The following is a 21,565-nucleotide window of genomic DNA, read 5'->3' on the forward strand; positions in this document are numbered from 1 at the left end:
TTATAGTTAGGAGCACTAGTACGATTATCACATGTTGCCAGCATCATCAGAATAGTCGCCCTTTCCTTTACGACCCTTTCTTCGGCGCTCCTTCTTCTTGCCTTTGGTATTATTTGGATCAACGTTGTTCAACTTCTTGTTTTTCTTCTTTTGCTTCCCATTCTTGTCCGGCTTCGGTTTGAAGATCATGCGTGGTATGCCCAGATCGTAGTAGGTTAGCCGTTGCAGCTCATTCGCCCTACACCGTTGCTCGTATTCCTTCCAAAGCGTCGAATAGTCGCCGTGGTCGTACGCGGTAAACAGGTACCGTATCGCTTCGTCGATCTTGTTCCGCCGTTCGGGTGGTAATTCCTGCTTCCAGGGATCGGCGTTCATGCACAGGTCCATCTCATGGCGCAGATAGTTCAGGTGCGTACGGCCCTCGCGCAACCCGTACACGCCGAGCAGCAGCGTGTTGAGCTGACGGCGTAAAGCTTCCCGCGCCTTGCGCTGACTGCTGTCGGTCGTCTCATATTCGGCCAGCAAACAGCGGATGCTCTTCTTTTCCCCTACCAGACCGCGCAGATATTTGGCCATGTACAGCACCATTCGGTTGGAAAAGCGGGGTCCGGTTATGCTGTAGTATTTCTCGTTGCCAGGATCATCCGCTGGAGGAGGGTGGCGTGATGATTGGGGCTGCTGCTGTCGTTTGGCTGGTACGAGGTCCTGTAATGTTTGGGGCTGCTGCTGCCGTTGGTTTGGTTTGCATTCCCGCGATGAATGGGGCTGCTGTTCTTGATGGAATGGTATGAAATCCGGCGAGCCGTGGGACTGATGTTGCTTCGGTCGTTGTAATGGTTCGATATTCTGCGATGAATGAGGTTGCTGTTCTGGCTGGAGTGGTATGAAATCCGGCGACGAATGGGACTGTTGTCGTCGTTCAAAAGGTATGAAATCCTCCGATGCATAAGAGTCATTCACCTGCCGTGCTGAACTCATCGCTTATGTTTCTTCTATTAACAAGCACTAGTACCGGTTCAGTCTCGTTCAGTTCCTATTCTGTCAATATCGATTAACCAAGCGTTCCAACATCTTCTCTGCCTTTGCTAGCTACTAGCCCACGGACGGAGCTTTAGACCTTCCAAAGCTGTAGCTTTTGAATATGATTTAAATGATTAATAATATGATCTTTTCCGTCTTGGTTATGTACTTGCGAGTGCGAGATGTGAATGCGAATGCAAGAAAATTTGTGGCATGGTGCCCGGCGTGTACCGTTTATGTCATATGCTTGATTTCTTGCTCATCGTTCCCGCTGTCCTGTCATTCAATTTGACCGTTATTACGTCCGTAAAAAAGCTGCCTTCTCCAATCTCTAATAAGGCACACATTTGCAGTATTATAATAAAACAAGCATTGCATGAAGAAGATATGATCTACGACGGAGTTTGTTTGCCCATCAACGAGGCGTTACGAGGCGAAAAACATGCACAAAAGTGAAATCAACAACATGCTAAACCGTAATTCTTCCGACTAAATCGTGAGAACGCATCTTCAGCGGTGTCATCAGTTGCAATTGAAAAACCAAAAAAAACAAAAAAAAAAAACTGTTGCATATTTATCGTACACTTTCATGAGCGCCTGTATTTCTGCTACCAACTCTCATGAACGGTGTGTGGGTTTCTTTCGCGAAAGCCACCACAAGCACACCACCTCTCTCATCACCGCAACATGTTCTGCAGTCGTTCCAGCTGGCTCAACTCCTGCTCGCGCAGTGTGTTGTCCCATTCGGTCAGACGTGCTACACTAGCGGGAAAAGCACCCGACGGACCGCTAGGGCCCACGTCGTTCGACGGTCCGAACCATTGGAAACGATGTTCCGTCTGTGGTGGCGTGCTATCGAACACTGCCCACCGGTTTTGATCGCGATCATCGTACCACTCGTTGCAATGTTGCGGTAAGTCCTGCTGCTGCTGCTGCTGCTGCTGTTGCTGGTAGTTGGACCCGTTTGCCATCCAATCCGATTCCTGCACGTGGCGCGTTGAGCTGTCCAGCTGGTCGAGACGATCCGAATCAATCTGCTGATCGGCGTACGTGTTCATAATGAAATCATCGGCATACCTCCTATTGCCCTCACCATTATGATGCATCGTCGCATCGGTATCAATGTACTCGTCGGCTTGATGTTCTTCTTGATTGAAACGTTGCTCCTCGTGCTGCTCCTGGTGGTGATTCCAGTCTAGTTGGGCCCGTTTCTCTGTTATACTGTTAGACCTGGTGCGAGGTTTTTTCGCGTCTTTTTTCACGATTGGCGACTTGTTTTGCTTTTTCTGTGGCTGTTTTTTCAGAGTTTCAATAAACTTTAGGTAATGGTAATCGGCTGCATGTTGCGTTGGGCGTTTACAGCAGGTTTTATTTTTATTTACGGCGTCAGCCTTTAGTGGTCGTTGTTGAACTTCCAAATCAAAGAATGTTATCCTTCTCAACTTGTTTGAATGCTTAAGTTCCTCAAACTCGTCGGCCAATTTTGCATAATCTTTATGATCGTAGCCCGTAAATATGTACCGAATCGCTTCATTTACGGTGTCACGCTGAGCTTGCGGGACCTCACTGTCCCGTGGCTTCGTTTGCAAACATAATGCCAATTGGGTTCGCAGTACATTGAGGTACCTTCGTCCTTCCCGCATTCCATACACACCGAACAGCAGAATGTTCAATTTGCGGCGATGCCTCGCAATGTTTGCCTGGTTTGCATTGGACCAATTCTCCAGTAGTTTACTCATTGGCAAATGTTGTGAAGATACCAGCTGCTTTAAATGACCTCTGATGAATTTCGCCATTTTGTTTGAAAGCTTAGGACAGTTGCTAATTTCGATGTTGTTGTTGTCTGCAATTACTTTTTGCTGCGTACCGCCCGACAGGTAGCGCACCAACTCCTCATGAAACCGGTCCTGCGCCTCGGTTGTGCCGTGAATTTGCAACATATTGCCGACCGATTCGAACGTTATGCTTAACCGCACGTTGTGCCTTTGGCCGGCCTCGTTAAGAAACTCGCTACCCTTCAGCGACAGCAGCAGCTTTGCATGGTCTTTGCTGAGCACCACTTTGGCATCCGTTTCGACCGGTTCGTCCGCCTTTGGCATTATTGAACGATCCGGTTCAGCAGCTCTCACGATGGTATTTGCTGGCGGTTCCGGCGTCTGTTGCGGCGAAGGTAGTGAAGCCTGTTCGGCAGTGGGTACGATTGGCAGCGGCGGTCGCTGTGGTCGCGGCGGTCTGGGTGGCAGTGGTGGTAGTGTAAATAGATCCGGCACTTCAGGCTCAGTAGAAAGTGGAATAAAATCAAGAGAGAGCGCTGCTTGTTGACTTTGGCTGCTGTTAATATTAGCCGACGTTCGATCCTCCGATGGGCGAGATGTGATGCCACCGCCGCTGGTTTCGCAAGCCACTTCGGGCTGCTTTTCTTCTTCGGTATGAAACTCGGAAAAACTGTAGTTGGAATTTTCTTCCACTATCGTTAGAGCAGCTCGTTGGCTGTCAGTTTGGTTGCATGGCGCTGGTGTGACCTGCGGGGACATCTCTTCCTCCTTAGGTTCTATTTCGTCCTGTTCCTGCTGCGAAACAACCGGCTCCGCTGGCGGAGAAGATTCTATCAGTAGTACCTCATCATTTTCCTGCTTCACTGCTGGTGGCGCTTCTTCCTGCTGCTGCTGCTGCTGCTGCTGCTGCTGCTCGACAACTTCCACAACATCATCCACACTCGGCCGCTTTTCGTACTTTTCCAGCAGGCCTGTAGTTCGCAGAAAGTTGTAGTAGAACCCGTTCTCGTTCTGCGTCATCTCGGACAAGTTTAGCTCGCACTCGTTGGCGTCGCTGCTGAGCAGATTGTACCGAGCGGTCGGGTCGAGCGCCAGTCGCCGCTGCTGTTCCTCCGTCTGACGCTTACTGGAGCGATTGTACTCGCCACGGTAGGCTGGCAGGTAGGAGCTCACGTTTGTATTTGGTATTGGGTGGCCGAAGATCCGACGCGCATCGTTGCACTTGTGGGCCTGGTGGCCGTACCGGCAACAGACGCAGCACCACCGTGCTTTCGGGTTTTTCACGAAATTCTCCTTCAACGGTACATTATCCTCAATCTAGCATACATGAAACACACATACGCACACGCCATCCGGTGCAGAAAACAAATTTCTTAGTGAAACATTATCTTCAATTTCTCCCCCCAGATTGTACCAGTGATCCCGGATTGTCTTCCGATCACACGTCGCTATTGTCAAGCAATAGAGGGTGAGTATTGGTGGAGCAACTCGTTTGGCATGCCAAACATGGGTTTGCTCTCTTTTCTCTCGATCTCTCTCTCTCTCTTTGATCGATCTACCAGAGCTTCATATTGCACACAACGACACCGTGTGTCACACGGTTGTTACTGTGCAATGCTCCTCATACCTAAAAAACAGAAATACTTACCGTACTGTGATACCGCCGCCAGAGATCCGGACAGCTACGCTGAGTATGACCACGCACCCCACAGGAGAAACAGATAGTGTCAGCATCCCGTGCGCACGTTTTGCAACCACGGACAAAGTTGCGCGTCTTGGCGCCACACTAAGAGCAGAAGAAAATTATCGTGTAGGCACTAAATCAACCGTTTGATTGTTGAAACGTGGATGCTTACGTTCAGGCAGATCGTTTTCGGACAGCGTGGTTCCCTGTGTCCTTGCTCGCCGCACATGTAGCAGGTGACCAGTTTCGGCGCGTTTCGACACTTGAATCTCACGTGTCCCCGCTCACCGCAATTGCTGCAAATGATTTCCTTCCTGGGAGGGTCTGGGTAACGATCCTTTAGCAGTAAGTACCAATGTCTGCTATCGCCTAAAAAACAAAAAAAAATAAAAACATATAGAGCAGTTAGCAAAATAATTTTCTGGCCATAAATTTTCTCATACACAGCGTCGCTACTTACGGGGCATCTGTCTCAGAATTGATTTCAAATTGAGGTCCTCATCCGCCCACGATGTGTTGTAGAACTGCTTCATTTCGTCGTTCCACGCACAGTCGGGACCGACCGGTGGCGCTTTGCTGGAACACGAGCCGCCAGAAGCAACCGAAGATCGGCCGTTGAAGCTATTATCGATTATCCGCAGATCATCATCATCATCGTCTCCATCGACGTCGGAATCGGCAATGATTTGAATTTGGTCCGGCTCTGAAGTCGTGTTGTTCATAGCTCTCGAATCTTCTTCCACCAAATCCTTTGACCGTTGTGCGGGCGTGTTCGTGCTGCTCTGTTCCAAACAAACGGCCTGAACCTCGGGAGTGCTACAACCACTGCCAGCGAGCCGCTTCTTAGCACTGGCTTTCGGTTCCTTCTGTTTTTTCTTCTTTTTAGCAACAACTTCTGGCTGTTCCTGATCGACAGGACGCTCCTCACTGGTAGCTGCCGGTGGTTGCTCAAAAAGCTTTTTCTTTTTCTTCGCATTGCGAGCGGCTTTCGAGGGCGTTTGCTGTTCAGTGAGGCTATTTTGTTTTCGCTTCTTGCTGGTAGCAGCCGTATCTGCCGCTTTGGTGCCTGTTTTACCATCATTCGCTAGCAAAGCGGCCACATCATCATTATCATCCTCGTCCTCCTCGTCCTCGGTGTCCGAAACCGCCCGCACAATGTCGGTCAGCAGACAGGCAAAGTCTTCGTCGGAGTACGTTTCCGAGTTGTACTGCTTTCGCTTGCGGCCGAGCCGCTTCTTCGACTCCTTCGCCTGTTTGTGCTTCTCGTTGCCCTTCTCCTCCTGCAGGAAGCTCTCGTCGTAATCGCTTTCGGACGATACGTCGCCCATCTGCTCGAAGAAATTGGAGGCCGAGCGGCGCGATTTCTTCCCCGGTGGTCCCTTAGGGGTGCTGGCTTTGCTGGCCGGCCGAGCAATGTCGTAATCGCTTTCAGACGACACGACTTCGTCGACGGGCGCGATGGTGGTGAGGTTCTTTTTCTTCTTCCCTTTCGGGCCGGCGGTGCTTTTGCTTGGTGCGGGTTCATTTACAGCACATTCGCTTACTGTCTTGTCTGTTGGGGTGCCCGGGGTTGCCGTTGGTTCCTTTTGCACTGAACTATCTTTTTTGGATTTCGTTTTCTTGGCCGAACCATCACGCGGCTGCTTCGGTTCCATCTCGAAATGTTTCCTAGCAGCCTCCAGGACTAAGGTGAGGGGAGATTTGCTTCTTGCTTTGGTCTTTCCATGAGGTTTAGTGATGCTGGCAGTGTCGTTGGACCCAGCAGCCACTGCTTTGTTGCTATTTGCATTGTTCATAGCAACGCTTGGAGAAACCGCTGCTGCTGCGATACTGGGTGATGCCGGAACCGTTTTTGATGCTTTCACTTTCGATGGAGTCTTTTTAGTGTTCGTCGCGCTATCTTTTTTACCTTTCGTAGTGGATTCATTGCACTGTTGAGATTGTGATTTGGACGCGCTTCCTTTATCCATTTCCTGTGGCCGCTTCTCCTGATCGGTCGTCTCGCTGCTCGTGCATACCGTGTCTTCCGACGAGATCGACGGGACTCTTTCCTGCCGCGCCTCGGGTGTGCTCTTCTTCCCTTTGCCGGAGGCACCGGGCCGGGGAGCACCTTCGACCGCACATTCCAGCTCATCGTCGTTCGGTATGCTTTCGGTGAAGCTGTCGTTCAAACGGGACCGATCGTGCTGGCCAATGAAATCGTCCGACATGATCGAGCTGTTCGAGGGGCTAAGGCAACGCGGCGAAAACGAGGTAGGCTTTTTCTTCTTCTTCTTCTGAGACTTGGGCAATGCAAACTGGACGCTGGGCGGGGGCCGTTCCTCCTCCTCGTCGCTGCAATCGATACAGATTTGCGGTGGCGGTGGTGTTGGTATGATTATGACCTCATCCGTCTCATCGTCGGACAATGGCACAGGAGCGGAGGAACGTTCCGGTCTCGCTGGCCGTGGCTTGGACACCTCGTCGTCGGATGAGTTCAGTATGATTTCAGCCACGATTTGCTGCTGCTGCTGCTGCTTGCGGTGTCTCATTTTCTTTGCCTTTGCCTTCTTCACTTCCATCGTTTGTGCGGCATTCTGTTTCCTGTCTTTGTTGATGAGCTTCGTTAAGTTGGCCAGTTTCTTTTCTACCGCCAGCAGCGGCTGTTTGGTTTGCTTCTTCTTCTTCAGCTGCAGTCCTGGATCTTTCTGTGGGATGTGCTTAGCCGCGGGGGCTACTATGGCAGGTGTGCTTTGATGGGCAGATTCAACCGGCACTGATGGACTCTCCACGGGCGGTGGATCGCCCATATTGCCCAGCAACGACTGATACGGTGTGATGAACATCTTAGTAACCTCTGTGATTCCTCCTTCGCTGACGTTTCCTGGGGCAGTCGCTGCGGGCGAGGATGGTTTCGGGGCGACGCCCGTTTGCGGTTTGTTCCCGGGATACGGGGCGCCACGATCGCCGTAACTGGGAACGGCAGAGCCGGCCCAATACCGCTTCATATTGGCGGGCAGCGTACCGGATCCATTGTTAATTACCGCGTTTCTCGAAACCACGCGTGCAGTAGTGGAAGGAGTGACCGGTGCTGGATCGAACACGCTTTGCGGATTCTCATAAGCATGATGGATGGAGGAATATAGCCGTTCTTCTAGCGCGGCCAGATCTCGCTCCTCCAAATCCTGTGTTGATGCAACAGTATGAAGTGGGTCATAAGGCGAAGCATTTACGATAGCGCTGCATCGTGCTGGCCGGCGTGTTTACTTACCATTTTATAGCAGAACAGTGCGCACGATGTTTTTAGTTGAAAGTGTAGAATAAATTGTGAAAGTAACAGCTAATATTAACCTAAACTGTCCTGAAACTTCGTGTTCACCACATTTTGTGTTTTCCTACTGCACGCGGAGAATGAAAGAACGAGGAATTGTCAGCATGACAGCGCCTATAAATACGACCAAGGTTCATATAGAGCAAGCTGCCCGTCAATTGTGAAGCTATGCGTACACGGCAACAATGCTCGTGGCTCAAAATAGGGAAAGAAACGAAATTTTGTCCAGATTACATTTTATACTTAAATTTATTTTAAAGTGAAACGCCGTTCATCCGGGCTCATCGGGACTCGACCACATCTGGATACTCGAATAACTATGATAATGGGTGCAAGTATATTTTTATCATTAATTATTGAAGTGTTTCTAATCTGTGTTATGTTTTGGTAAAACCTAGTCAGTTTATATGAACTTCAATTTTTTTTACCGTAAATATTTGAAATTCGACATGTATTTTAGTGTTCTTGGTTATGACAATGCGCTGTAATAACGATATTTTTTAAATTGTACTCCAGAACAGGCATTGTCACTTTTGTATTGAACTGTCATTTCTCAACAGCACGGATATACGGACAGCCGGATAAAAGGTACCTGGATAAATGTCATCTCACTGTATTTTATATTTTATAGAACATCTGAATCAATAGATAACGGCCAGGACGCTGAAGCCAAACACCAAATATAGTATGCAAGAAAACAGAAAACCAAGATTGCAGTTAAGTTTCTTTATTGAATGTTTTTTTGGTATGATTTCGACAAATAATGATTTGAAAACAATTAGAAATTCACACTTCAAGCAGAAGTTTCCGTGCTCGGGTCCATTAGACGTGGCTTATTGTTAGTATCGTATGTATCATTTGAAAGTGCCTGCTAGTGTAATCTATCCCGAGCTATATGCGCGTATTGCCTGTCTGCCTGCCTGTAGCGCCTGTCTTAAGATTGTGTAGTAGCGTTGCCGTCCTGCTGCTCCGTGCAGGTCGAGGCGTTCTCTGCCGGTAGCGTTTCCGTAATCGCCAGCCAGGGCAGACGCTTCTGCAGCTCGATACGGTATCTCGGGTGGCTGATGGCGTACACGTACGGGTCTAGGCAGGCGACAAACTTGCAGGCACAGGCGGGGAACATGGTGACGCCCGGCGTTAGCAGGCTCTTGTCACCGAACGCTCCGATCAGCGCCAGCACGGCGTACGGTGTCCACGAGGCAACGAACAGGAAGCAAACGGTGATGGCGGCCTTCGCAATTCGGATCTCGACCGAGGCGTCCTTCTGGTTTTGGTTCGACCGCAGCGACTCCACGTTCATTTTCTTGGCCTGTTCGCGGAGCGACTTCTCATGGTTGACGACATGGCTCACAATCTGGCTGTAGTAGTAAATGATCAGACTCATCGGTAGTACGTAGCTGAAGGTAAAGATCGAGGCCACGAACAGGCGGGTATCGAACGTGCCAGACAGGTAGTCGAAGGTGCAGGAGGTAAGGAAGCCCTCTGAAATGAAAGCGAAATAAGAGAACGATGATAAGTCGATGCAAATGTATTGAAAAGTTACCAATGAGTGTCGTTTGTAGTTAATTATTGCTGCATATCCCCTTCGACGTATTCATACGTTGGCTGTAGCAACCTTGGGCGGTGTCATACGTCGTGCGTGTAGAAACGCTGGGCAACAGCAAACGATAATCGATTGACAATTTGTGCACAAATCTTTGTGCCTCTGGAAGAGTGTTGTTTATAATTACGTGGTAGGTAAATAAGAGTGCCCACCGATTGCGAAGTGTTCCGCTTGGTTTCCGTGTGGCAAACGGTACGGAGAAAACGCATCCATCAAAAGCTCGACCAACCGACCAACCAACCAGCCGCGTGGGGGGGCTGTGCGCAACGGGAAGCAGCATAGATTGTGCACCCAAATACACCACCACACCATCATCGCACTGCCCGTGACGGAGGGGGCACTTTGCTCGGGTTCCGTAAGCAGTGGCAACACACACAGTGACCCGCAGTGCATGCTGACGGTGACGGCTGGTACGGCTACACATCCGTCCCACACGGAAACAGCGGAGCAAACGGCAGAGAGCACCGCCACCACCACCACCAGCACCACCACCACAACCACCATGTCGAACAAGCTGAACAACCCGAAGCGCCGCGAGGTGACGGGCTCGTCGTCATCGAACAGCTCCATCTCGTCGGTCGGTGCCGGGGACAGTGGCATCTCCGCCGACCTGGCCTCACTGTTCGAGTGTCCGGTGTGCTTCGACTATGTGCTGCCCCCGATACTGCAGTGCCAGAGCGGCCATCTCGTCTGCACCAGCTGCCGCTCGAAGCTGACCTGCTGCCCGACCTGTCGCGGCTCGCTCGGCAACATCCGCAACCTGGCGATGGAGAAGGTGGCCTCGAACGTGAAGTTCCCCTGCAAACACTCCAACCACGGCTGCACCGTGTCGCTCGTCTACACGGAAAAGGCGGAGCACGAGGAGGCGTGCGAGTTCCGGCCGTACCTGTGCCCGTGCCCGGGCGCGTCCTGCAAGTGGCAGGGTTCGCTCGACTACGTGATGCCCCACCTGATGATGTCGCACAAGAGCATCACCACGCTGCAGGGCGAGGACATCGTGTTTCTGGCCACCGACATCAACCTGCCCGGTGCGGTCGACTGGGTGATGATGCAGTCCTGCTTCGGGCACCACTTCATGCTGGTGCTGGAGAAGCAGGAAAAGTACGACGGACATCAGCAGTTTTACGCGATCGTGCAGCTGATCGGATCGCGGAAGGAGGCGGAAAACTTTGCCTACCGATTAGAGCTGAACGGCAACAGGCGTCGGCTCACGTGGGAAGCGATGCCGCGCTCGATCCACGAAGGCGTGGCGAGCGCGATCCTTAACTCCGACTGTTTGGTGTTCGACACGTCGATCGCCCAGCTCTTTGCCGACAATGGTAATCTCGGCATCAATGTTACTATTTCCGTCGTTTAAACGCACACAAACACACATCCACGCACACCCACACTCACGCGTACTCATTTAGCCGAATCGACTGAGGGAAGGGGACCACCACCAGACTTCGATAGACAGCCCCCAAGTCTAGACAATTCTTACCTAAAGTTACGTTAGCATGTATATTTTTCTTTGTAACTTCTACTTTTCAATTCCTCTTTCTCTCTGTGCGGGCGCAATTTGCTGCCGTTTGCATTGAGGTGTGTGTAAGTTTATAAATGAGTTTATAAATGTCATTTAATAGAGGAGGGAGCGTTTGCTTTGCTAATGTGATGCGGGAGGCAACATTGTTTGATCCCGTGCCAGCAAAGAAAGAGAAAGAGTAAGAGAGCGCGTTTTAAAACCACACAAACTGCAAACTGCAAAAAGGATTATTTTACCTCCAGTTCAGTAGTACACACTAAACGAGGAGGGCACGAGTTGGGAATAAAGCCTTGTAGCTTGTATTGCTGCTTTTAACATGAATGCAACCTCCTGTAGCTATATAATTTAAGCGCAGTGCGGTCGAAAGCCGAGAGCGCCGCCGTACATGCTAGTGTAGCGCAGTGCGCATCAAAACGATCGATTCGTGCGATACTCCGCGATATTAGGGCGATAAACGTAATACGTATGTATGTTAGTAAGGTGATAGATAAGAGCAAAAACAAACACTGTGTGTGTGTGTGTGTGTGTGTGTGTGTGTGTGTGTGTGTGTGTGTAAGGATGAGCGAACGAGCAAATTAATGATTTGTATGGTGTAATCAATGTTACGCCGCTTGCATCATGACCAAAGGAGCGTTTGGTGAACCCGTGTGCAAGCGTTTCGTGAACGCGTGATAGAGTTAGTGGTGTGGTCGCGTGCGTGATTGCGTGATTGCGTGAGTGAGTCGTTAAGGGAATTAGGAAGAATATTAGTGTGGCGCGAAATCGATCGAGACACAATTCTGTAAATTAAACATTTAATCGTAGTAACACACATATAACACACCATAAGAGAGAATGCCGTGGAAGAAGGGCGGACCATCCTTTGCAGGGGAGGGATCGCATCATCGCTACTACTTCACACTCCTTTACCATTTAAAGTATGTTAAACACGTTTCTACACCTAATGAATGAATAGCGAAATAACGAGAGAGAGAGAGAGAGAGAAGAATTTGTTGTGCGGAACTGAGTCAGCGCACCCAACTTAAGGTCCTTTAAGGTGGGCTTAGAGATAGATGGTACGAAAACAAACAAAGAACAAGAAGACATAAAAAGTGGGCGAAGATCAGGTCACCGGAAATGCAAATCGCTTTTGTACAACTCCCGGAACTTCAAACCACGCGTTCACGCAGGTTCAAATTCCGTTCCGTATATCAATTTGCTGTAGCACGTTTGCTGTACATTTTAAAACCCGCCCGTCTATCACTCACCCTAACCGGTCACAGCGAGGACGAGAAAACGAGATACATTTTAAAGCAAGAAAAAAAGCGCGATTGCTCAGGGCCGAGCAGAAAGAATGAAATGAAACTACAAACTGCCAGAACAGCAACCACGTCGTGTGCGCAAAACCACCTCGTTCGATCATCGAATATTATGATCGCGTAGCACGTGCGCGCGCGCGCGTGTGTGTGAAGTAAGTTTGAGGGAACTTGTATAGGCGAGCAGATCATTTTCAACTGAAATATTGTGTGTTTGTGTGGCACCCATTAGTAGTGTGATTGAGGGTTTTTTTTTTGGTTAAATTTTTCGAGTGGTGAGGAACTAATTCGTGTTAATATTATTATTACGCCCGTTTGTTTCATAGGAAGAATGGGGGAGAAATACTACGTCGAAGTGTCCGCGTGTACGCGCAGGGAAGATGGATATAATTATACTCAAAACTTAAAAACCAGTTCGACATGAAACACACGTGTGCTGAAAATAAAATATACTTTGATTTCTAATTAATCAAAACAGGGCGTAGACGGGAAGCAGTTCGAAAGAATCTGACGAAAGGGATGGCAGCGTAGCACTTACCGGGTACGTAGCGACCCCAGATTTCCAGCAGCGGCAGGACTCCCCACGGAATGGTGTACGCCCAGATGAGGCAGATGAAGATGATGGCCTTCGTCTGCGTAAGCCTTCCCTCGAATGGGCGGGTGATGGTGTTGTAACTGTAAAAGAGCGTTTAGAATATTGCTTGCTTGCATATTAGATGATCTCAAACAAAAAACCCCTGTTAAGACATACCGATCGTAAGCGATGAGCGCGTTAGTGGCACCTGCTCCAATTCCTGGAAAAGAGATCGAAAGGCACGTTGCATTGAAAAACGTCCCGTAAAGCGCGAATCGGCCACCGTTGAGCTTACCGGTAAGAGATCCGACGAAGCCAAAAATCTGGCAACCCAGGTTCCCTAGCGTGAAGCCTTTCGTGAACGAGTTGTAGATGAAGATCGGCGTCTTGGCCATCATGAAGAAATCACAGATGGCAAGATTAATCACAAACACGTTCGAGGGTGTCCGTAAGGATTTCGCACTACAAACAACCCAAGAAAGAGAGAGAGAGAGTAAATTGAGGACATTGGTCTATTGGGTAGACAGAAAAAACGCTTACGCGATGAAAATCCAAATGACGAGCCCATTGCCGACGAGTGAGAAGATGGTAAAGGCGATGTACAGCAGCCCGAGCAGGTAGTGCAGGGAAGCTTCCGGCTCGGGAAACTGCAGCCAGTGTTCGGGGATGTGCACCAGCTCTTCCGGTGGCACGTTCCAGCCGAGATAGCGCAGGCCCGATTGGTCCGCGCCAATCAGTGCTTCCGGTCGGTAGGCGGTCTGGTTGTCAAGCTGGACAAGACCCATGACGGTGGTGGTGTTGGTGGAATTGCTTGGCGATGGTGGTACCGGTGTGCTTGGGTGTAGATTTTCAAATTCACCGGTACTGGTTATTCACCTTTGGTGGACGAAGGAAGGGCACTTGAGATTAGTCTGTCTGTTGGACGATCGGGTTCACAATCACTGCGGTCACTATTTAAATTAAAACCAAACACATGCACACACACAAACCAATCCACTGTAATCGTACGTTACCTTCCTGTTTTTTTCGCAATCGGTGGAACCGTATTGACCGATTTTCGGAACCCAAAATCTGGCACACCGCCCTAGACACGCTCGCTGTGCCTACTGACGAGGTGGACGATCGTGGTCAAAGATTTTATAGCCCATCAAGCGGTGGACCAGGCACAAGCACGAATCTGGTGGTATATTTGTGAATTGTGACCTGCCGGCAAGTGTGTCCTTCCCTTCCCCCCCCCCCCCCCCGTGCCCACCCTGGTGCTCGGTGCTGGCAAATCCTGTCCCGGGGAAAAAGGTAGCAAATAATTTAATCAACGATGGATCAAACCCTGCCCTGCATAACCGGCCAGTACTGGGGCGGGGTTCCCGGTGTCGGCTGGCAGTTAGGGCTTCGAACACACACATGCTCTGTTTGTCCCCCCCGGGAGGATTACCGGCCGGATTCTAGGGGGCCAATAGACCGATTGGGGGCCGATTAAATCGAAGGGAAGTAAGTATTTGATTAAGTGGCGTACAGGTTGCCAAAGAATCACATGCGTTCGCGTGTTGGTTTAATTTAATTACCGGGCCCCCAAAAAATAAGAGCGTCCTACTTTTGTGGGAGCAAGGGGTGGGTTGATGGGTCCTCTTTTTTGATAACACTTTGATTCTAGCATTCGATACGGTCAATGCAGTCTGCGTTGGGTGGCTTATTTTTAAACGCGCTCTATACAGACCGGGGCGGGAGGGATTGTCGGTTCCTAGTTACAACCTAGTTACAAGGTGTTGCAGTTAAATGGGCGGCGGGACAAATGGGGATTGGTTTTGGCTCTCTTTTAGTTCACAATTTGTTCGCAAAGCCGAAGCACACCGTTGCCGCAGCCATAGAAGTGAAATTTGCGTGATTTTATATCCGATAGTGTTGCAATTGTAGTCCCAATTAAATGGCAAGTATCGGATTTCGGATCCAACGATAGTCGGTGGGCTAACGGTGGGGAGATGGTATGGTTGTAAGGGATTACTACTAAAATAGTACCCGTGGTGTTTTGAAGCCGTGTCGGCCACTTCTATTTAACTGCTATTGAGAAGAGCACGTGGCACGTGGTCGTTACTATTTGAAAGCCTTCATGAACTTTGTACCTGGAAAACCGATAAGAAGGGCAGTTCTTTTCTTCCAAACCTTAGACAATTTGTCGCGCCTAGGGCACGTAACGGATTTCAATTCCCTTCGGAGTGTTGCTCGTTTTCCATCGGTCCCTCGCCATTTCGGAAATGTGTTTGCTAATTTAAAAATCTATTTCCATTGTAAAAGCACATGGCTCTGTGTTTATTTTACATTTTAATGACTTTACGCGCCGTTCCGTTCCTTTCCGTTGCTACGCAGCGAATTACAGCAGCAATTTGCCCTCAGTACAGTAAGCTTCCTGCGCGAAAGACTCGAACCACAGTATCACCATCTGCAACAGCCAAGTAGTGTTTGTTGTTGTTGTTTGTTGCGGCGAGTTGTTCCCTAAAAGCCTTGCCGCTCTCCCCGCGCGCACACCACCACCCTAACGCTTCTGATCGCCCAGATCGTCGATGAAATCCTCATCAATTTCGGGCCACTTTTCCGGGATGATGTCAAACAGCTCGTCCTTAACGTCGCCCTGAATCACGATCTCGTCGTCCCCGGTGACGGACGAGCCGCACGCAAACTTGGTGCCGAAAAACTTGGCCGCCAGCTTGAGATCGATATCGAACGTCGCCAGACCGGTCACCACCGTGACGGACTTCCGCTTGCCCCGTGCCGACCGGGACAGCGTTATCTTCTTCGGTACGTCGTCCTTCGCCTTTTTCGTTTTCATCATGCCCTTGCCGCCGCGCTTCTGGGGTTTCTTCGCGTCGTCCGCGCCATCCCCGGCCGGCTCACCGGCAGCGTTCGAGGTGGCACCTGCGCCGGTGCCACCCTTATCGCCACCACCGCCGGCGCCCGTCGCGCCCATCTTCATGCGCTCGAACTCATCCGGCAGATGCTTTTCCAGCCACTGTTTGCATTTTTCGTAGTCCGGGTAGTACTCGCAGTACTCGAGCGGCATGGAGCAGTTGCCACAGTACGCTACCGTTAGCGGATAGGTTACACCTTCCTTCGGTCCGATGATTAGCCGTTCGGGAATTTCGGACGCCATGGCTGTGCTAGGGTTGCGCGTGTGAAAGGAACCTGCAAACGATGGTCCGGGGGACAATTTTCATAAGAAACGAACGGGAAATTGGGCTGCGTGTCTTACCTTTTGCTTTGCTGCAAGCGCGTACTCGCCGAACGAGGTGGAATATATTTATTGTTTACGTTGAACTGTCACTGCTCTGTTAAGCTGTCGTCTCAATTACAGTAGAGTCTCCGCTGCCCGATGCGAATCGAAACTTTCAAATTAATTCCAATAGGATTTTTTCTTTCCGATTCATTAGCACATGGCAATTAGGGGTTTCGCTTTCTATAACTGATTTATTTCTACATCTGCATTTCGTTCAGATCGGCTTCGATCTTTTTTGTGTCCGGTTTGTTTTTGTTCTTTGCCGGAAGAGGTTTCGGTGCTGGTTTGGCAACCTTTTTTGATACGATTTGAGCGTGCAGATCCTGGAATTTTTTATCCACCTTTTCGCGCTTGTCGTTGACCTGGATCTGAAAGTTAAACGAAGCCATGAAAGTTTCCATCTATTCACGTCCAGGACGCCTGCATTACCTTTTTAAGGTTGCTCGAAACTTCCTTCGTTTTTTTCAGGTTGCCCTTTTTGACCTGTGATACCGAGAACACAGTTTTCGCTTTCTTCGCCAACTGCTTTCGCTGGTCCTTCATCTTGTTCGCTTTCTTGGCCATTCTGGTCCCGGTTTGTTCTAACGGTTGCCTTCGGATGTGGGTGATATGAAACGAAAAAGGAAAAAAATAAATAAGATTCATACGTTCTAGGGAACTTACATTCACTCGGTCGGTTTATTATTGTCATTCGAATTACATGGTCGCTTGGCCTCTTCCGATTGCGGCGAGTCCTCTTCTTCATGCTGTCGTTTTTTAACCGCAGTGCGACCCAACAGTAAATCTTCCGTAAGGTAGAAACTAACACGCATCATATCCTTGTTAGGGGCCACATTGCGCACGAAGGCAATTTCTTTTAGCTTATCCGTCACATCCGTCCCTAGCCAATGTTCTACGAGCTCGCGCGCGATCTGCTTCTTATCTTCGGCCCCTTTCGCAAAGCAGTACACATGCACGAGAGGTTGTTTGCGCAGGACAACATCCTCACCTTTAAGCAACCCTGGAAAGTGTACCAAATGCTCCACCGCCATCGCCGGTAGGTTCATGGTAATGTGAATGTCTCCTTCCATACTCTCATCTGTACACTTTTCCAGCAGAGCTTGTTTGACCTCGTGCTTAATAAAATCGACCGCATCTTTGTTGTGGCACGTCACGTGTTTGGACACTTTGTTCAATGTACAATTGTGCACCAACGCTTCGTACGAGTCGGGGTTGAGATCGTTTGCCAGCACCTTGCATCTCCGGCGTGCTGCCGGCACGGTGAACGGGCCAACGCCGGCGTAAAGATCGAACAGAGTGTCGGTTTTGGCGAGCATCTTCACTATCTTCTCGTGCTCGGTAGAAAGTCGAGGGTTCCAGTACACTTTGGAAAAGTCAAACTCAAACAGACATCCATTCTCCTTCACCGAAACGCGATAGTCGGGCTCTCCGCAGAGCAGTTCCATCTGGAAGTTCCGGTAGGTGTTATCGATCGAGAGCGATTTGTTCACCACCGTCCGACAGTCCGCTATTTTGTCACAAATCACCTGCCCAATCAACTCCTTGTACGGCAGCAGGTGATCCTTCAGGTTCAGATGAATAATGTGGCCAATTTTGCTGAACGATGAAAGTGCTTCCTTGTCGGCCGGCAGAATGGCTTTGAAAATTTCATCATACTTCCAATTCTCATACGTTAGTTGAATTTCCTCCCAAACCAGCGCCTCGCTACCGATGTCTAACTTTTCCAGGTTCAGCTCAGCTAAATCTTCCCACTTCTGCACGGCCAGCGGGTGGAGGGTGATTTTGTACTCTTCCGTTATTACCGGTTTGTAGCGTTCCATTTTCAGCAGGTACTTCTTGCTAGCCCGACAGATATCGTTCAGATTTTTGTCCTTTGGCACAAGCAGATGAGGCACTTTGATGGTTTTGGAGAAAGCTGAACGGTCCAGTTGCTTCATTCCCCGCACTGTTGCCGGTGGATGCAGATCCGGACAGAGCATGTTCTTGAAGTAATGCCTGAGACGTGCAAGCAAAGAGCGATGCGTTGTTTGGAGCCCGGAATGCGGTAAGACAGTGAGCGCCTTCGTTGTAATAATCATTCGCACTCAACAGCACGGAGTTGAAATCACTTTTAACTAATTTAATTGCAACAAACGCGAAATAGTTACCTTTTTTCAGGGGTTCGATTGGAGCGGAAAACAAACCACGCTGTCTGTTGTTTACCTTTCCGACTGTTTGACGTTTGACGTTGGACGTGCCTCTTAGGTAGTTAGGTAACCCAACGCTAGATGGCGCTGCGAGCATTCATTCTTTTTATTTGAAACTACCGTTTTTCGTCTGGTGGCGCATGAAAGCGGCAAATCAAAGATGTTTTACATTTAAATGTACATGGTAATACCAATGTTTTGTACTAAACAAGCTTATCTGATAACAGTGCAATCGTTCATGATCTACCAAATGAAGCTTTTTATCTAGCTTGTGGGGTATTTGTCGTACACTTCAATTCGTTCCACATGATCGCTAAACTTGATACTCTTCTTACGATCCAGCTGAGTGGGTGGCTTAGGTTCCGTCTTTTCATTCTCCTGCTCGGCATCTTCCACAATAGCCAACAGATCACTGAGTGAGCGTGCATTGGTTATAGGGTCTGCCAAAGAAAGGTTAAAGCAAACACAAGCAAAAAATTTAAATATCCGACTAAACTAAAGGACTCATTCCATCTGCACTTACGTGTAACACCATTTTCCACCGGTGGTGTGCTTGACGGTGCCTTATGATCATGCTGCACTATTATTGAATCGGAAATGTTCGACGATCGTGAAAGTGAGGAAGTCGAAGAATTGTTCGCTCGTCGTATTTTGTTTCGATAGTAGAGTGCTGCCGCTCCCATGGCAACCACAAGTGTGCCAAAAAAGGCAGCAACTATAATGTAGGGATAGATCGCGGTTGTATCGGATTCGACGATCTTCGGTTGTGTAGTGTATAAGTCGTTTAACTTTGTGAAAGTCATAGTGAAATTGACGTCCATTGACTTGAAAGCTCTGTGAAAAAGGAGTGGAACAGAAAAAAATCATTTAACTACACTTTGAATTCTTTGCTCATAATTGGCCCGCATTTCGTACCCTATAAGATCATCATGGGACAGCAGTCGATCCTCTTTGAAAGCATACACGATCGCTGTTGTGCTGTGTTGTTCGTTTGTCGAGCGTCGCTCTACTTTCAACTCCTCTCCATCAACCGAGAACACATTTCGAACCGTTCCCATTTGAATGCCCTGCTTAAGGCTGATCTCATTCAGCAAGCTTTCAAATGTGTCTGGATCAATATTCTTCACTGTCAGCACCACCAATTGTTCATCGGTAGCTTTAAAAACGCGAAACTTCACTTTCGATACATTTCCATCCTCAGCTCCGTCACGATCAGTGGCGATTATTTCCAGCGAGACACTTTCTTCACTGCCAAGCGCTGATTTGAGTGGAAAAATCACACCAGTTCGTGGATCGATATCGAAGTGATCGTTTGCTGCCAGCGAGTATCGAATAACAGCGTTGAGTCCTTCGTCCAGATCACTCGCTTCGACTTGAAGCAATCGGTCGGGAAGCATTTTCCGTGCAAGGTAAGCTGTTGGAAACGCAAACTGTGCATCGTTGGGTGGGAAGCTGAACACAGGGCTGTTGTCATTTACATCATCCACGATGATGTTGAGGTGCGTTAGATCGGTTGAATACTCAATATCTCTCATCGGTCCTGAACGATTCCAGTTGGTAGGCGATTCCAGTTCCGTTTTAGTCGTCGATGGGACTGGACAAGCTAGCTTAAGCACAATCCAAAATTGAGGAAAATCCAAACCACCAAACAGATCTTTATCTTCTCGATCGAATGCTTTCGAGGATAGCGAAGGTATGGTTGCATCTTCTTTGAAGAAATAATCACCAGGCGTTTGAGATTGTATGCTGTAGGTGCAACTCTCTATCGCGAGAGGAAATATGTCCCGATGTTCGGACATCTCGTTCAAATGCAACACACTCAACACTTTGTCTACCGTTGTGGCAGGAACTTCCGGATCGCTATCCGGTGGAATATGGACCAATATCACACAGGATGTCGCTTGTAACTGACTACGTTTAGCAACGGCGACAACATTGAGTATTGGTTTCGCTTTTGGGATGTCCCCTAGATCGATCACTTTCAAATCCATCCCAGTATTATTCTCCCACACCGTTTGTGTGAAGTATTGAGCATCCGTACCTTGCAAGCTGTACTGTACATCGTACGTTTCGGTACCGGGAATTAACTCCACCCGAAGAAGTAGATCCTTTTCGATGGTAGTGTTAATGAACGTTTCCTTAAACACGGGAGGATCATCGTACACGATGGAAAGATCCGGATCGATAACGACACTAACTTGGGTCGATTTTTGAGGCACCCCAGCATCAGTTGCCGTGACGGTAAGTTCCAGCTTGTTGGGCATCTTTAACACCTGCTCCTTGAGCCGCAGGATTGCTTTAAACTGCTTCGGATCATTCGGCACGGCGTAGCTCTCTATAAGCATGTAATCATTCTCAGTCACACTGAACGTAACAGCATTGTTTATCAAATCAATGTCCCGCGCCATTATTCCTGCTCCGTTCGCAATGAACGGCGTAACGTCAAAGTGTTTTGGTAGTGGCAGCGGAACTACGGCTTCGTACGCATCCTGCATGAACTTCGGCGCATGATTGTTGGCCAGCTTTAGATTGTGTCGATAGAGTCCATTCTTTGTGGTGGTGGTGCACTGATAGGAAACTTGAAGTATTATCACTGTTTGTATCTCGCGCTCTTCGTACTGTGCGAAGGCCGCCGTAGCGAGAAATTGCAGGTCCGTTCCGACGATGCGTGTTTCGAGGTAGCTGGGCTGTTGCACTACGGTGGCCGATCGTACGTTCTCTACGGGGAAGCTTGCAATCACGCTACCCGGTGGAGTTGTGAGATCTAGCAGCTCGGGATGGGTGTAACTCGCAAAATTGAACGATGGGGAGTAGCATTCTGCCGACACTGGGACAGAAGATATTGGTATTATTGGTCATGATTTTTCCACCTGCACCTGTTGTTACCTTGCGTTACGTAGAGATGCAAACAAACGGTTATCACAGACAAGAAGTGTAGCATCTTCATCTCGTGTGCTCTTTGGGTAAAATGTATTAAAAATCAAACCAGTACCTTCCTACATTGGAATCAAACTGGGCCGGAAACCCCCTGGTGCCGAACTAAACAACCCGTCAGCTCTGAATGCTGTGATCGAAGAACAAAAGCATCCTCTATTCGTAGGGCGTTCGAGTGGCACTATCTTATCGTGATTTATCAAGTGGTTGAGGTGGTTGATGTTTTTTCTAATAAGGTGAAAGTATTACTCCTCCTAGAAGACTCATCATTTGCTTGACCGGGGCTATAAACCTGGTGTCGTTTTGTGCTATTTGCTAATTGAGTTATCTTGTCGAAGGCATGTTTTGATAAAAGAATGCCTAGTGCCTCGGGGAAGTTTGCGCTTTGAAATCTTTG

The 21,565-nt window shown here is 49.0% G+C and overlaps 6 protein-coding genes across 9 annotated transcripts; 1 reads left to right on the forward strand and 5 right to left on the reverse strand.

Moving 5' to 3' along the window:
* Positions 1–1,591: 1,591 nt before the first annotated feature.
* Positions 1,592–7,880, reverse strand: LOC120896562. Its single transcript, XM_040300771.1, has 5 exons — positions 7,730–7,880; positions 4,940–7,643; positions 4,652–4,848; positions 4,444–4,581; positions 1,592–4,112 (listed from the first exon to the last, which is right to left on the reverse strand). Exons 1-5 carry the CDS (start codon positions 7,730–7,732, stop codon positions 1,698–1,700), a joined length of 5,457 nt encoding a protein of 1,818 aa, XP_040156705.1. The 5' UTR covers positions 7,733–7,880; the 3' UTR covers positions 1,592–1,697.
* Positions 7,881–8,500: 620 nt separating this feature from the next.
* LOC120896566 (opsin, ultraviolet-sensitive-like) lies at positions 8,501–13,930 on the reverse strand. 2 transcript variants are annotated; one of them, XM_040300778.1, is made up of 6 exons: positions 13,797–13,930; positions 13,324–13,659; positions 13,079–13,245; positions 12,961–13,003; positions 12,748–12,884; positions 8,501–9,271 (listed from the first exon to the last, which is right to left on the reverse strand). In XM_040300778.1, the coding sequence occupies exons 2-6, from the start codon at positions 13,566–13,568 to the stop codon at positions 8,724–8,726; spliced, it is 1,140 nt and encodes a 379-aa protein (XP_040156712.1). In that variant the 5' UTR covers positions 13,569–13,659; positions 13,797–13,930; the 3' UTR covers positions 8,501–8,723. The 2 variants fall into 2 exon arrangements, with proteins under 2 accessions (XP_040156712.1, XP_040156713.1); XM_040300779.1 differs by having other exon boundaries at positions 8,724–9,271; positions 13,324–13,733; positions 13,797–13,900.
* LOC120896567 (E3 ubiquitin-protein ligase sina) lies at positions 9,348–12,684 on the forward strand. Its single transcript, XM_040300780.1, has one exon. It carries the CDS (start codon positions 9,784–9,786, stop codon positions 10,747–10,749), a length of 966 nt encoding a protein of 321 aa, XP_040156714.1. The 5' UTR covers positions 9,348–9,783; the 3' UTR covers positions 10,750–12,684.
* Positions 13,931–15,057: 1,127 nt separating the features above from the next.
* Positions 15,058–16,144, reverse strand: LOC120894898 (density-regulated protein homolog). Its single transcript, XM_040297761.1, has 2 exons — positions 16,025–16,144; positions 15,058–15,957 (listed from the first exon to the last, which is right to left on the reverse strand). The coding sequence occupies exon 2, from the start codon at positions 15,923–15,925 to the stop codon at positions 15,311–15,313; it is 615 nt and encodes a 204-aa protein (XP_040153695.1). The 5' UTR covers positions 15,926–15,957; positions 16,025–16,144; the 3' UTR covers positions 15,058–15,310.
* A 75-nt stretch (positions 16,145–16,219) lies between these two features.
* On the reverse strand, positions 16,220–18,248 carry LOC120894896 (tRNA (guanine(37)-N1)-methyltransferase). Of its 3 annotated transcripts, none has more exons than XM_040297760.1 (3): positions 16,749–18,189; positions 16,478–16,599; positions 16,220–16,416 (listed from the first exon to the last, which is right to left on the reverse strand). In XM_040297760.1, exons 1-3 carry the CDS (start codon positions 18,124–18,126, stop codon positions 16,246–16,248), a joined length of 1,671 nt encoding a protein of 556 aa, XP_040153694.1. In that variant the 5' UTR covers positions 18,127–18,189; the 3' UTR covers positions 16,220–16,245. The 3 variants fall into 3 exon arrangements, with proteins under 3 accessions (XP_040153694.1, XP_040153693.1, XP_040153692.1); XM_040297759.1 differs by lacking the exon at positions 16,220–16,416 and adding an exon at positions 18,196–18,248 and having other exon boundaries at positions 16,522–16,640; positions 16,749–18,043; XM_040297758.1 differs by lacking the exon at positions 16,220–16,416 and having other exon boundaries at positions 16,522–16,640.
* A 68-nt stretch (positions 18,249–18,316) lies between these two features.
* LOC120894895 (protocadherin Fat 4-like) lies at positions 18,317–21,314 on the reverse strand. The gene is made up of 4 exons (XM_040297757.1): positions 21,121–21,314; positions 19,150–21,061; positions 18,758–19,068; positions 18,317–18,674 (listed from the first exon to the last, which is right to left on the reverse strand). Exons 1-4 carry the CDS (start codon positions 21,179–21,181, stop codon positions 18,499–18,501), a joined length of 2,460 nt encoding a protein of 819 aa, XP_040153691.1. The 5' UTR covers positions 21,182–21,314; the 3' UTR covers positions 18,317–18,498.
* Between the last annotated feature and the right edge of the window lie 251 nt (positions 21,315–21,565).

This window comes from Anopheles arabiensis, chromosome 2, assembly GCF_016920715.1.
Source record: "Anopheles arabiensis isolate DONGOLA chromosome 2, AaraD3, whole genome shotgun sequence".
In the NCBI taxonomy this organism is placed as follows: domain Eukaryota; kingdom Metazoa; phylum Arthropoda; class Insecta; order Diptera; family Culicidae; genus Anopheles; species Anopheles arabiensis.